General features: G+C 36.9%; 1 protein-coding gene across 1 annotated transcript; it reads right to left on the reverse strand.

Moving 5' to 3' along the window:
- Window positions 1–8,498: 8,498 nt before the first annotated feature.
- Window positions 8,499–9,443, reverse strand: LOC120857367 (olfactory receptor 6C3-like). Its single transcript, XM_040232812.1, has one exon. It carries the CDS (start codon window positions 9,441–9,443, stop codon window positions 8,499–8,501), a length of 945 nt encoding a protein of 314 aa, XP_040088746.1.
- Between the last annotated feature and the right edge of the window lie 7,130 nt (window positions 9,444–16,573).

Consider the following 16,573-nt stretch of genomic DNA (forward strand, 5'->3'; position numbering starts at 1 on the left):
CAATGAACAATCAAATAAAAACCAGGGCTTTCAAAGTCTATTAATTTTCACATAGTTCTCCTGGAAGTATTTTTAAGTGCTCATACTTTTATTGTCAGCATCTTACCAAATATGAGTGCAGTTGGGCAGTAGTTAGAACACTCTTTGCATTGCCTTTCTTTGGGACTGGAATGAAAACTGACATATTGAGTGCAGCATTTTAACAGCATCGTCTTTTAGGAATTGAAAGAATTCAACTGGATTTCTATCACCTCCACTAGTTTTGTTCATAGTGATGCTTTGTAAGGCTAACCTGACTTCAGACTCCAGGATGTCTGGCTCTAGGTGAGTGATCACATCATCAAGGTTATCTGGGTCATTAAGATCTTTTTTGTATAGTTCTTCTGTGTATTCTAGCCAGCTCTTCTTAATATCTTGTGCTTCTATTAAGTTCATACCATTTCTGTACTTTATTGTGCCCATCTTGGCATGAAAAATTCCCTTGGCATCTCTAATTTTCTTGAAAAGAATCTAATCTTTCCCATTCTATTGTTTTCCTCAATTTTCTTGCATTGTTCACTGAGGAAGCCTTTCTTACTTCTGGTTGCTATTCTTGGGAATTCTGCATTCAAATGGATATATCTTTCCTTTTCTCCTTTGCTTTTCACTTTTCTACTTTTCTCAGCTATTCGTAAGACCTCCTAAGATAACGATTTTGCCTTTTTGCATTTCTTTTCCTTGAGGATGGTCTTGGTCACTGCTTCCTATAGAATGTCACAAACCTCCGTCCATAGTTCTTCAGGCACTCTATCAGATCTATTCCCTTGAATCTATTTGTCACTTCCATTGCATAATCATAAAGGATTTGATTTAGGTCATACCTGAATGGTCTAGTGGTTTTCCCTACTTTCTTCAATTTAAGTTTCAATTTGGCAGTAAGGAGCTTATGATCTGAGCCAAAGTCAGCTCCCAGTCTTGTTTTTGTTGAATGCATAGACCTTCCCCATCTTCAGCTGCAAAGAATATAATCAATATGATTTCAGTATTGACCATCTGGAGATTTCCATGTGTAGAGTCTTCTCTTGTATTGTTGGGAGATGGTGTTTGCTATGACCAGTGTGTTCTCTTGACAAAACTCTATTAGTCTTTACCTTGCTTCATTCTGTATTCCAAATTTGCCTATTATTCCAGGTATTTCTTGACTTCCTAGTTTTGCATTCTAGTCCCCTATGATGAAAAGGACATCTTTTTTGGGTGTTAGTTCTAGAAGGTCTTGTAGGTCTTCATAGAGCCATTCAACTTCAGCTTCTTCAGTGTTACTGGTCGGGGCATAGACTTGGATTACGGTGATATTGAGTGGTTTGCCTTGGAAACAGAGTCCATTCTGTCATTTTTGAGATTGCACCCAAGTACTGCATTTCAGACTCCTTTGTTGACTATGAGGGCTACTCCATTTCTTCTACTTCTTACCCACAGTAGTAGACATAAATGTCCTCTGAGTTAAATTCACCCATTCCAGTCCATTTTATTTCCCTGATTCTAAAATGTTGATGTTCACTCTTGCCATCTCTTATTTGACCATTTCTGATTTATCTTTTCATGGGGTCACAAAGAATTGGACATGACTGAGTGACTGAACTGAACTGATTTACCTTAATTCATGGACCTAACATTCCAGGTTCCTATGCAATATTGTTCTTTACAGCATCAGACTTTACTTACATCACCAGTCACATCCAAACTGGGCATTGTTTTCACTTTGGCTCCATGTCTTCATTCTTTATGGAGTTATTTCTCCACTCTTGTCCAGTAGCATATTGGGCACTTACCGACCAGGGGAGTTCATCTTTCAGTGTCATATCTTTTTGCATTTTCATACTGGGTACTGAAGTGGTTTCCATTCCCTTCTCCAGTGGACCACTGTTTGTCAGAAATCTCCCCCACGAAGAATGTTCAAACGACCGCACAATTGGACTTATCTTACACACTAGCAAAGTAATGGTCAAATTCTCTGAGTGAGGTTTCAACAGTGTGTTAACCGAAAACTTCCAGATGTTAGAACTGGATTTAGGAAAGGTCAAGGAACCAGAGATCAAATTGCCAACATCTGTTGGACCATAGAAAATTCAAGTAAGTCCCAGAAAAACATGTACTTCTGCTTTATTTTATTTTATTATTCATTCATTTATTTATTTATTTTACTTTACAATACTGTGTTAGTTTTGCCATACATAGACATGAATCCGCCACAGGTATACATGAGTTCCCAACCCTATGCCAAAGCCTTTGAGTGTGTGGCTCACAACAAACTGTGGAAAATTCTTAAAGTGATGGGAATACCAGATCACCTTACCTACATCCTGAGAAATCTTACGCTGTTCCAGAAGCAGCAGTTAGAACTGGACATGGAACAATGAACTGGTACCAAATTGAGAAAGGAGCACGTTAAGTTTGTATATTGTCACCCTGCTGATTTAACTTATATGCAGCGTACATCATGTGAAATGCCAGGCTGGATGAAGCACAAGCTGGAATCAAGATTGCTGAGAGAAATATCAATAACCTAGCTAAGCAGATGACACAATCCTTTGGGCAGAAAGTGAAGAGGAACTAAAGAGCCTCTTGATGAAAGTGAAAGAAGAGAGTGAAAAAGCTGGCTTGAAAACTCAGCATTTAAAAAACTAATATCATGGCATCCGGTTCCATCACTTCATGGCAAATACATGGGGAAACAATGGAAACAGTGACAAACTTTAAATTCTTGGGCTCCAAAATAATTGCAGATGGTGACTGCAAGTATGAAATAAAAGACACTTGTGAAAGGTTGTTGTTCAATTACGACACTGGGATTCTTGGCCCCCGGAGAAGAATTCAATCCGGGGCCAGAGACGAAGCTTGATCACTCAGACCTTTTGTGTAATAAAGTTTTGTTAAAGTATAAAGGAGATAGAGAAAGCTTCTGACATAGGCATCAGAAGAGGGCAGAAAGAGTACCCCCCTGCTAGTCTTTAGCTGGATGTTATATAGTCACCTACAGTCTGTTAATGAAAGAAAGGAATGTCTCAAAACTTAGAATGGCACCAGGCCCCTCACCCATAAGATGTATTTTGGGATAATCTTGGCTCCAAATGGTTCATCTTGGGCCATAAGAGGATTAACTTGAATCTTGAAGAAGGGCAGAGCACCATACAAATAATGTTATTTACATAGATTAGAGGAACGATATCAAAGTATGACATACTGGTTTATCAAGTAGGTTCTGAGCCCAAAAGGCAGAACCGACTTGAAGACAGAGTTTGGGGTAAATGCATAGTACATTAGCATAGCTTAAGATAAACATTTCCATTAAAAAAAAGGCAATGGTTAACTTCAAGTGAAACCAGGTGTCATTATGGCAACACAGAATTTTAAGAGAAACCTCCTTTTAAATTTGTATAGAGAAGGAAACAAAATATCACTAGTTTGTTTCTTCCTGCCGCTTAAGGGAGATAAAAATGTCTGACACTTGCAGGCTATTTCCTCCATTTGGGGACCCCTGGCCTTCCTGCCTGTTACTCTCTCAGTTGCATCTTGGAAGAAAAACTATGACCAAACTAGACAGCATATTAAAAATCAGACATTACTTTGTCAACACAGATACATCTAGTTAAAGCTATGGTTTTTTTCAGTAGTCATGTATGGATGTGAGAGTTGGACCATAAAGAATACTGAGTGAGAAATAACTGATGCTCTGGAACTTTGGTGTTGGAGGAGACTCTTGAGAGTTCCTTGGGCTGCAATGAGATCAAACCAGTCAATCCCAAAGAAAATCAATCCTGAGTATTCATTGGCAGGGCTAATGCTGAAGCTGAAGCTCCAATACTTTGGCCACTTGATGCAAAGAACTGACTAATTATAAAAGACCCTGAAGCTGGGAAAGAGTGAAGGCAGGAGGAGAAGGGGACGATAGAGGATGAGATGGTTGGATGGCATCACTGACTCAATGCACATGAGTTTGAGCAAGCTCCAGGAGTTGGTGATAGACTGGGAAACCTGGCATGTTGCAGTACATGGGGTTGCAAAGAGTTGAACATGAGTAAATGACTGAACTGAACTACCAAATATAGTATATACATTTTTTGCCATTCAAATTCTCATCATTCTCTCACGTACTGCCCTTCCTTTGGGCTCATCATTCCACTCAACCTTGAAACTGACCTCATTTCCCTCTTTGAAATGTTTTTAATTCCATGTTTTCACAATATTTCTTACAAAGTTAGGGACAGACAGTAAAAGGCAGAGCAGCAGCACCTGAGAGAGACCTGTGTTTTGATTTTGACAGGAAACACTCTTTCTAGAAATTCAGGAAATATTAAATCATGTTGAATACTATTTTTCAATGTTTTTAAATTTTTGGATAATTGCTTTACAATGTTGTGTTGATTTCTGCCATATGTTAACATGAATCTGTCATAAGTATACATATGCCCCCTCCTTTTTTAACTTCAGTCCCACCTCTTACCCCAGCCCACCTCTCTAGGTTGTCATGGAGGCCTGGGTTAAGCTCACCGTGCTGTACAGCAACTTCTCATTGGCTATCAGTTTCACATATTTTAATGAATGAGTTTCAATGCCAGTCTCTCAATTTGCCCCATCCTCTCCCAACCCTCACCCCATTATGTTCCAGGTCTGTTCTCTATGTCTGTGTCTCTAACTGTTGCCCTGAAAGTAGGTTCATTGGTACCATTTTTCTAGATTCCATATATATGTGTTAATATACAATATTTGTTTTTCTCTTTCTGATTTACTTCACTCTGTATAGCAGGCTCTGGGTTTATCTGCCTCACTATATTTGATTCCAGTTTGTTCCTTTATGTGGATGCTTGGCTTGTTATGAGCCAGCTTATAACCCAGCATATGGCTGTGCATGTGTGCTCTGTCATGGCCAACTCTTTGTGATGCTATAGACTATAGCCTGACAATCTCCTCTGTCCATGTGGTTACCACACTTCTTTACCCATTCATCTGTGGATGGACATCAAGTTTGCTCCCATCCTGGCTATTGTGAATAGTGCTGCAATGAACATTGGGGTACCTGGGGTACCTGTGTCTTTTAGAATTGTGATTTTCTGAATATAGGCCTAGTAGTGAGATTGCTGGGTCATATGGAAGTTTTATTCCTATTTTTTAATTTATTTTTTATTTTTATTTATTTATTTTAAAATATAAATTCATTTATTTTAATTGGAGGTTAATTACTTTACAATATTGGATTGGTTTTGCCATACATCAACATGAATCCACCATAGCTATACACATGTTCCTTCTTCATAGTGGCTCTATAAATTCACATTCCCACCAACTGTGCCAGAGGATTCCCATTTCTTCACATATTCTCCAGCATTTGTTTGATGATGGCCATCTTGACTAATGTGAGGTTTTACCTCATTGTAGTTTTGACAAGTGAAGTTGGGTACTTTTTCATGTGTTTATTAGCCATCTTTATCTCTTCTTTGGAGAAATAGCCATCTATTTAGGTTTTCTGCCTATTGTGTCAATGACTTGTTCTTTTGTTATTGAACTACATGAGTTGCTTGTATATTTTAGAGATTAATCCTTTGTCAGTTGCTTCATTTGCAAATATTTTCTCCCATTCTGAGGGTTGTCTTGTCATCTTGTTTATGATTTCCTTTGCTATGCTAAAGCTTTTAAGTTTAATTAGGTCATACTTGTTTTTATTTCCAAAACATAAGAAGGTGGAGATCTTTAATCCATTTTATCTTTGTGAATGGTGTTAGGAAGTGTTCCAATTTTATTTTTTTACACAGAGCTGTCCAGTGTTCCCTGCACCACTCATTGAAGAGGCTGTCTTTCCTCTGTTGCATATTCTTGCCTCCTTTGTCGAAGATAAGGTGTCCAAAAGTGCTTGGGTTTATCTCTGGGCTTTCTATTTTGTTACGTTGATTCTTCCAGCTCAAGAATTGGTATGTCTCTCCATCTGTTTATGTCATCTTTGACTTCTTTCATCAATGTCTTATAGTTTTCTTTATACAGCTCTTTTATGCATTTATCCCTAGATACTTTATTGTTATTGTTGCCTTGATGAATGGAGTTGATTCTATTTTCTCTTTCAGATTTTTGTTGCTAGTGTATTGGAATTCAATGTATTTCTGTGTATCGATTTAGTATCCTGCAACCTTACTAAATGAACTGATTAATCTAGTCATTTTCTGATGGTATTTTTAGGGTTTTCTTTGTATAGTATCATGCTGTCACCAGTGAAAGCTTTACCTCTTTTTTTCCAATCTGGATCCCTTTTCTTTCTTGTTCTTCTCTATTGCCAATTAAAATTAACTCCAATTTTACCTTTTCATCATGGCTGTGAAATAAGAACAATCATATGAAACATTTCCATAGGAAAAGATAAGGTAAAAATGTCTTCAAGAGAAAATAACAGTTACCTCAGAAAGTTGTTTAAGGAAAGCTTTGATGAACCTACAAAGTGTATTAGGAGAACGCAATGGCACCCCACTCCAGTACTCTTGCCTGGAAAATCCCATGGATGGAGGAGCCTGGTAGGCTGCAGTCTATGGGGTCGCTAAGAGTCAGGCATGACTGAGTGACTTCACTTTAACTTTTCACTTTCAGGCATTGGAGAAGGAAATGGCAACCCACTCTAGTCTTCTTGCCTGGAGAATCCCAGGGACAGAGGAGCCTAGTGGGCTGCCATCTATGGGGTTGCACAGAGTCGGACATGACTGAAGCAACTTAGCAGCAGCAGACACTGTATTAAAAAGCAGAAGCATCACTTTGCCAACAATGATGTATATAGTCAAAGCCTTTTGGTCCCATCACTTCATGGGAAATAGATGGGGAAACTGGAAACAGTGTTAGACTTTATTCTGGGGGGCTCCAAAATCACTGCAGCCATAAAATTCAAAGACACTTACTCTTTGAAGAAAAGTTATGACCAACCTAAATAGCATATTTAAAAGCAGAGACATTACTTTGCCAACAAAGTCCATATAGTCAAGGCTATGGTTTTTCCACTGGTCATGTATGGATGTGAGATTTGGACTGTGAAGAAAGCTGAGCGCTGAAGAATTGATGCTTTTGAACTGTGGTGTTGGAGAAGACTCTTGAGAGTCCCTTGGACTGCCAGGAAATCCAATCAGTCCATTCTGAAGGAGATCAGCCCTGGGATTTCTTTGGAGGGAATGATGCTGAAGCTGAAACTCCAGTACTTTGGCCACCTTATGTGAAGAGTTCACTCATTGGAAAAGACTCTGATGCTGGGAGGGATTGAGGGCAGGAGGAGAAGGGGACAACAGAGGATGAGATTGCTGGATGGCACCACTGACTCAATGGATGTGAGTCTGAGTGAACTCCGGGAATTGCTGATGGACAGGGAGGCCTGGCAGTGCTGCGATTCATGGGGTCGCAAAGAGTCGGACACGACTGAGCGACTGAACTGAACTGAACTGATGGGTTTTTTCAGTAGTCATGTAAGGATGTAAGAGTTGGACAATAAAGAAGGCTGAGCACACGAGAATTGATGCTTTTAGACTATGCTGCTAGAAAATACTCTGGAGAGTCCTTTGGACTGCAAGATCAAACCAGTCAGTCCTACAGGAAATCAACTCTGAATATTCATTGGAAGGACTGATTGTAAAGCTGAAGCATCAATATTTTGGCCACCTGATGTGAAGAGCACACTCACTGGAAAAGACCCGGATGCTGGGAAAAGTTGTGAGCAGGAATGGAAGGGGGCAATAGAGAATGAGATGGTTGGATGGCATTACTAGATCATGGAAATGAGTTTGAGTAAACTCAAGGATCTAGTGAAAGTCAGGGGAGCCTCGTTGCTGCAGTCCATGAGAGCACAAAGAGTTGGATACAAATGAGTGACTGAAAATGAAGTAAAGCTGTTCACAAGATTCAGTGAGGCAATATGAAGAAAATAGTTAGAACAGGCCTGGAATATAGTAATTGCTGAAAAAATATTAACTCTACCCTCCTCTTTCTTCTCTCTCTCATTATTATAAAAGTATTATAATAGTATAAAGAGTTCAAATATATTTAAGTTTTTAAACTTTAAAAATATTTGAGTAGATTAAAAAAATTAATTTATTTATTTTAATTGGAGGTTTTTTAAATTACCAACCCTCTAGTGACTGTCATTTGATTTCATGAAAGTCCAAATAGAATAAAAATTCCTAATAATGTCATTTCTATTACCTGGTAAAATGAAAATTTCAGAAATCCACATCAATTCTGACATTCTTTTAATCAAACTAAATGACCTATAAAATTGTAACACCAACCTGTGTTCTTTACTTCATCCAAATATATTTGAATAAAAAAATTTATAGAAAATTCTGAAGCAACATTCAACTTTATACAGTTAATTAGGTTCAGTGTGGAGAATTTTTTAACATGGGAACAGATGAAAAGCACTCATACAACTGTACTGAAAGAGTTTGGGCAGATTATGAGTAATAGAAAGCATTGACAAGAACTTTATTCTTTTAATGATATAATCACTTGCATTTCCTGGAGAAAAAGATAAACTTTTGGATGGCCTCCTTGAAGGCTTGTTTCACTTGCTGGTTCCTCAGTGAATATATAAATGGATTCATCATAGGAGGAACAGAAGCATTCAGAATAGATGCTCCTTTGTTCAAGGATGCCTTTTCCTTTGCTGATGGATTGGCATACATGAAGATACAGCTTCCATAAGAGATGGAAATGACAATCATGTGAGAGGAGCATGTAGAAAATGCCTTTTTTCTCTGACTGGCAGAAGGCAGTCTCAGAATTGTCTTGATGATGAACATGTAGGATAGAATTATTAATGCCAAAGTAAAAAGCAAAATCTCTATTGCAGAGTAAAAACCAATCACTTCAAGGAGCCACGTGTCTGAGCAGGATAGTTTCAAGAGGGGGAAATAGTCACAAGCAAAGTGATCAATGATATTAGAACCACAGTAATCTAACTGGAGAAAAAGAATAACAGGTGGGAAGATGTTTAAGAACCCTGCCAGCCAAGCACAAAAGACAAGCAATACGCAGACTCTGTTGTTCATGATGGTTGTGTAATGCAGGGGTTTGCAGATAGCTACATAGCGATCATAGGACATGGCAGTTAGAAGATAAAACTCAGTGATACCCAAGAAAATGAAGAAAAACATCTGAGCTGTACAATCATTGTATGAAATCGTTTTGTCCCTGGTGATAATTGTGCCCAGAAATCTAGGAATACAGACAGTTGTAAAGGAAATTTCTAATATAGAGAAGTTCCTGAGGAAAAAATACATAGGTGTCTGTAGATGGGAGTCCACCAAGGTGAGAATGATGATGGTCAAATTTCCAGTGACACTTAATATATACGTGATGCTTAAAAAGAGAAAAATCACAATCTGAAGCTCTGGGTCATCTGATAGCCCCAGAAGAATGAATTCTGTGGGTCTTGTGTGGTTTTTCATTGCTGATCCTTTCCCCCCATTCAAACAGAAAATGGATGTGTTTCCTATAAGAAATAAAAGATCAAAACACATTTGAGGATAGAATACAAAGCTTTTAAAGTATCCTTCATGACGATAATGAATGAAATTTAAAATTCACCTACAGAACTCTCTCCACTTTCCATTCAGCTTTTCATTCTAGTAAGGAATATTATCTGAAGTTCAAAATCATTATTTCTTCTTCAAAATACAATATCATAGACTATGGATAAAATAAAACTCTTATGATAACACTTAAATAGGGCTATTTTTTCTAATAATTTTTAATTGGTTCAAGGTATTCTTTAAGATATTTAGCTTCCTTTGTAAAAAGTACAGAAATATTTAAATTGGTTCTCCTCCTCTCCTCATTATTATAAAAACCAGTATAGTTTACAGATAACCTAAATAGAGTTTGAAAGCATACAGAGTTTATGTATGCCTACTTCCACATTTTGTATTTTGCATAACTGAGGCCCACTTTGTTTAAACGACTAGTGAACATAGTAAAACTGTGGGAAATTCGTAAAGAGATGGGAATACCAGACAATCTAAACTGCCTCCTGAGAAATCTATATGCAGGACAAGAAGCAGCAGTTAGGGAACAATGGACAGTTTCAAAATTGGGAAAGGAGTACTTCAAGGCTGTATATTATCACCCTGTGTGTATGTGTGTGTGTGTTAGTTGCTCAGTCTTGTCTGACTTTTTATGACCCCATGGATTGTAGCCACAGTCCATGTGGATCACAACAAACTGTGGAAAATTCTTAAAGAGGTGGGAATACCAGACCACTTGACCTGTTTCCTGAGAAATCTGTATGCAGGTCAAGAAGCAACAGTTAGAACTGTACATGGAACAAAAGAATGGTTCTAAATCGGGGAAGGAGTACCTCAAGGCTTCATATTGTCACCCTGCTTATTTAACTTATATGCAGAGTACATCATGCAAAATGCTGGGCTGGATGAAGCACAATCTGGAATCAAGATTGTGGGCCGAAATATCAATAACCTCAGATATGCAGATGACACCACCCTTATGGCAGAAAGCAAAGAAGAACTAAAGAGCCTCTTGATGAAAGTGAAAGACAAGGAGAGTGAAAAAGTTGGCTGAAAATGCAACATTCAGAAAACTAAGATCATGGCAACCAGTTCCATCACTCCATGGCAAATAGATGGGGAAACAGTGGAAACAGTGACAGATTTATTTTGGGAGGCTAGAAAATCACTGCAGATGGTGACTGTAGCCATGAAATTAAAAAATGCTTGCTTCTTGGAAGAAAAGCTATGACCAACCTCGACAGCATTTTAAAAAACAGACATTATTTTGCCAACAAAAGTCCATCTAGTCAAAGCTTTGGTTTTTCTAGTAGTCATGTGTGGATGTGAGATTTGGACTATAAAGAAAGCCAAGCACCGAAAATTGATGCTTTTGAACTGTGGTGTTGGAGAAGACTCCTGAGAGCCCCTTGGACTGCAAGAAGATCAAACCAGTCAATCCTAAATGAAATCAGTTCTGAATATTCATTGGAAGAGCTGACTCACTGGAAAAGACCCTGGGAAAGACTGAGAGCTAAGTTGAAGGGGACAAAAGAAGATGAGACGCCTTTTTGGCATCATAGATTCAGTGGACGTGAGTTTGAGCAAACTCCGGGAAATAGTGAGGGACAGGGAGACTGGCATGCTGCAGTTCATGGGGTTGGAAAGAGTCAGACACAACTAACCATCTGAGCAACAACAACACACATAGTAATATATCACTTTAGAATATAGGTATTTATCCATGGGAATATTCTGGTGGCACTCTCTCCTAATTTACTTCCATAAAGCTTTGGTTGATGCAATGCCTTAATTTCTTCCTTTTCTGATAAAAGACCAAAAACACAACAAAGTGTAACTTCTGCTACCAAATTAAATAATTACCTACACTCAGTTTAGTTCATACAATGCACACTTATTTTCTTTTGTTTTACAATTTTTGCCTTAGCAAATGAATAAGTAGATGGGCAAAACCTTTACTGGGAAGCAGATATTCCTTTAAATAAGGAATGCCATTTTTATAGTTTTATTTCTATAAATGAAAACCATTTAACTTAGGAAAAATTAATGAACAACTCAATACTTATTGCTATGCTGCTTCTTTAGGACTCCATGAATAGCATTCTTGTTAGTAAACCACCATTTACTCATAACAAAAATTTCCTAAATTCACAAACCCATATGCAAATACTACTTTAAAACACATGAATGAGATGTACTAATATGCATTAACCTGAATAATAACTAATTTTACTTGCTTCCTGGTTTTTCTTGATTTAGTTCAAATTTTATGGTCTGGTCACTTCAATAATTATATAATTTCAGAGTTGGTGAGCTGAGTTAGCAATTTATTTGGTTTCCATTTTACTCTCAAAACAAATATGATGACTTAACCGTGTCATTGCTCTCAAGGATTATATTCTCATTGGGGTTTGACTGGTGATATTTGACCCACAATATCATTCATTCCTGATATTGCACAATTGGGGCACATTTCATTATACTGTGACTCATAATTGATTCTTGTCTCTTATCCAAGCTCTGTGTACAAACTCAGTTACACTTGGGGGGACTAGTCAAATATTTCTTACTACACCTTTTCACATAATGGTGGATTCATGTTGATGTATGGCAAAACTAATACAATATTGTAAAGTAATTAACCTCCAATTAAAATAAATTTATATTAAAAAAGAAAAGTCATAAACTTAAAAAAAGCACTACCTATTAAAACATTTTCTTTATATTAATGCACAGATTTTAAATGACTATTTTATAATTCTATAATTATTTACCCATGCAATTTAAGTAATATTTTCCTTAGGCTTCAGAGATTGTTATGCTGCTGCTGCTGCTGCTAAGTTGCTTTAGTCGTGTTCGACTCTGTACGACCCCATATACGGTTGCCTACCAGGCTCCCCCGTCCCTGGGATTCTCCAGGCAAGAACACTGGAGTGGGTTGCCATTTCCTTCTCCAATGCATGACAGTGAAAAGTGAAAGTGAAGTCGCTCAGTCGTGTCTGACCCTCAGTGACCCCATGGACTGCAGCCCACCAGGCTCCAATGTCCATGGGATTTTCCAGGCAAGAGTACTGGAGTGGGGTGCCATTGCCTTCTCCACAGAGACTGTTATATTTTCCTACAAATGTGCTTTGAGAAAAAGAGATTTAGAAATTTCTTCTCCATGTATGTCATACACAGGAAATTGGATTTACCTTGTCTTTCCTGTTTTCTCAGGGTAATTTGTTAAGTAATCAGAGGACTGAGGAGGCATTATTAAAAGACACAGGTGAATCGGTTTTGTGAGTATTAATAAGAAAGTGCTTACGCTTCCCTAGTGGCTCAGTGGTAAAGAATCCACTAGTCAATGCTAGAGACGCGGCTGTGATCCCTGAAGTGGGAAGATTCCTCAAGCCATGGAACAACTAAGACAGTCACAGCAAAATCTGAGCCTATGCTCTAGAGCCCGGGAACCGCAATTACCGAGTCAACATGCTGCAACTATTGAAGCCCTTACCACCTACAGCCCGTGCTCCACATGAAGAGAAGCCAACGCAATGAGGAGCTCATACACCATAAATAGAGAGTAGCCCCCAACTGTCTCAACTAGAGAAAGCCGGTGCAGCCAAAAATAAATAAATAAGTAAAATTATTTTAAAAAAAGAAAGTGTCAAAAAGCAAAATGACTGAGCTAAATGAGGTAACTTCATAAACAACATGTCATATTGAGTGTGCAAAAGTTTGATTTAGATTTAGAAATTGACAAACTCAACAAATCAGCCCCTCACCTTCACCTCTGAGAGACAGTTGTTAAACATTTACTATTCCCTCATTTAGAACATCTGTCAGTCATGTGGTGGATACTCAATAAATATTTCAGAATGAATAAATATTTGAAATAATTTTGGTGTATAATCAATATCTAGTACTCAATAAAATCTTAAAAACTGACTGATAAAGAATTTGAGAAACAAAATATGAAAAGAATCACTATATGGATAAAAACATGTTGCTCAGTTGTGTCCGACTCTTTGCGACCCCATGGACTGTAGCCCACCAGGCTCCTCTTTCCGTAGAATTCTCCAGGCAAGAATCCTGGAAGGGGTTGCCATTCCCTTCAAACATAGAGGCAAAGTCTCTTACCCGGGCAGATTTCAAGAACCTGTGCACAATTGGGTCCCATGATGTGGTCCAGACGGGTTCCAGCACACCCCTGCTGGGAGTGGACCAGTTCATCTACAAAGTAGACAAAGATCCCTGCTTTCATGGGGTGAGGGATGGGAGAGAATGTAGACAGTAAGCATGAATGTAATAATAATAAGTGTTTTGCAAAGGAAGAGAAAACTGAAATGCCTTGGAAGTGGGGAGCTAGTATAATTTTAAATAGTGTCAATGGGGTAGATTTTATTGAGGTGATATTTGGACAGAGATCTGAAGGAGGGATGGGTGCTAACCATGTGATTATCTGGGAGAGGGAGACTTTCCAGTTTAAGAAACATTTAGTGTAATACAGTAAGGCCCTAGAAGGAAAATCATGCTGATTGCAAAGAATGATTTTTGGTTGTTTATTTTGTTTTCTCGTTTCTGATATTTTTCAATTTTTATTGAACTAGTTTCCTGGATAGAATCTCCAGCAGAGTATTGAATAAAGCAGTTATAGTAGTCCTTCACATTTTATAACTGATTTATCAAGACTATAGCTACTATTTAAAACATTAAAAATGATGTTTGCTATAAACTTTAAATTATGAATATTTTCAAGTATACACTAGGATAGAGAACTGGAGAAATAGTTTCAAGTACATATCAAGCAAATTCAATAGATATGAAGGCTATTTTATATTGCTTTACCTGTTTTTTGAAAAGCTTTGAAATGTTTTGTTGTATTTTAAACTAGAACTTATATAGTAAACTTTTTCTTACCTGTATATTTTCAGTATGAATTCCTAATATATATATCTTAATCCTGATGCAGTTTCCAAGCTAGCTAAATTAGCAAAATGTCTTTGGTATCATTTATCACCTTGCTCAGTTGTGTCTGATTCTTTGTGACCCCACAGACTCTAGCCCACCAAGCTCCTCTGCTTATGGGATTTCCCAGGCAAGAACACAGGAGGAGGTTGCTATTTCCTCCTCTAGGAGATCTTCCTGACCCAGCGACTGAACCCATATCTCTCTCCTGAGTCTTCTGCATTGGCAGGAGGATTCTTCGCCAGTGAGCCACTGGGAACATACTCCTAGATACCCAATTGTCTCAAAACATCATTTTTTGTTGACTTGTTCAAATTGGAGCCAGACAAGGAGCATGTAGCATATCTACTTGTTATGATCTAGTCAGGTTACTTATGCTACTGCAATAATGTTCTATTCTATTTTACTAAGAGACTTTAAAAAAATCATGAATGGTCACTTCATTTTATCATCACATATATGATTTTAATTTCAACTTTTGTTTTTCATTTTTAGTCTTTTGATGAGGCAAATTCCACAAGTAAATTCTCTAAAGATAAATTATCTTTGGCATAAGGCCACATGTAACATGAAATACTAGTTTTGATCATTTCTTTAGTACATTATCTCCTTATTTATGAGTCAAATTCCTGGTGACTTTCTCACTTAATCTTTTGATATCAAAAACAATATAAACGTCCAAAAATGAGTTAGAAATGTTTGCCTCACCTTTTCTTCTATAAATATTTAATAAGATGTCCTCATTCACCTTAACAATAAATAAATAAATAAAAAGACATTTGCTGTTAAATAGGGAAATCTTTCATCTTTTATTGCATTTTCAAATTTTAGTCAAATTAACTTATATTAAATAAGAAATAATATACTAGCCAATGTTTATGGAAAAACTGTTGTCCATGGGTCACAGTTGGCCCACCACATATTTGTGTTAAAAGTTTAATTGGGCACACCTGAGCCCTTTCATTCACATATGGTTTATAGCTGCATTTGTATGACAGAGAGGGAGAACTGAATAATTTCATCAGGGACGCTATGGTCTGCAAATTCTAAATTATTAATATAGTGCCCTTTAGGCACAAATTGTGTTGACTTCCGATACTGATAATTAAAATGTGTACACTGACTGAAACCTTTATAATAACCACTAAAGAGTTTGTGTAGAGTTGGAAAGCCACATTATTTGATATCAACATAAACCCCTTCATATCTTTTGTAATAAAATTTACAGTTCTTTTAATTCCTGGAACTATAACTCGCTAGTTTATGGTATATTTTTATTCAGGTATCAAGAATCCACATCATCAATCAATTCTAAACTTCAGTATTTTCAAATATTTCCAATTAACTGTAGAAATTATTGATTCAACAAGAAGGTAGGAGTTAGTAGCTCCATGACTCTTTCCAAACTGGAAAACTCTTTAGTAATGTTAAAATTTGTTTTCTTTGTTTTTCAGCAAGTATGGATCTCAACTTTCAACTGAGTACAGTGTACGCATATCAGGAATAATTTGGCCCACTGAATTAGAATTACAGTCATAATAGAAAAAAGGTTAGAAAATGTAAGTTGAGTCTGGGTAACATTCAGTATTATTTAAAATTTTGGCTTCATGGAAAAGCAAAAAAAGAAAAAAACAGTGCCAATGTTGCATGATCTTGCATAATCATCTTCTAAATTCTAATCATTATTATCCTTAAAGCAGAGTGAACATACAAATTTTTAACAAAAGAAAAGTTCAAATTTATATAGAGTAAAATTTTGCCAATGTCAGCATCTTTATCCCTATTAATTAAGTTTGTCATTTAATTAGGTAATTGGATGCATTATATGTGTATGATATTAACTCAAAATAACCACTAATATAAGAAAGTTGTAAAAACTGTCAACTATTGATTAATTTAAAAAACAGCTTAACTTCAAGCATTAATTTAAATATAAAACTGATTATTGCAAATGTAGTCATATATGGTTTCCAATAATTTTTAATTCTTCAGGGTCCTATTAGAAATTGTTATGTGTTACTTAGTGTTCCCCAAAAGAAGGGCAATTTCACAGTTTTCTTGAAAGTATATATTCATAATTGTTCTCAAATTGATAAATTAAGTGG

This window comes from Oryx dammah, unplaced genomic scaffold (assembly GCF_014754425.2).
Source record: "Oryx dammah isolate SB20612 unplaced genomic scaffold, SCBI_Odam_1.1 HiC_scaffold_29, whole genome shotgun sequence".
Taxonomy (NCBI): Eukaryota; Metazoa; Chordata; class Mammalia; order Artiodactyla; family Bovidae; genus Oryx; species Oryx dammah.

Coding starts and splice junctions, on each gene's coding strand:
- LOC120857367 (XM_040232812.1), bottom strand. CDS start 9,443: ATGAAAAACCACACAAGACCCACAGAATTCATTCTTCTGGGGCTATCA.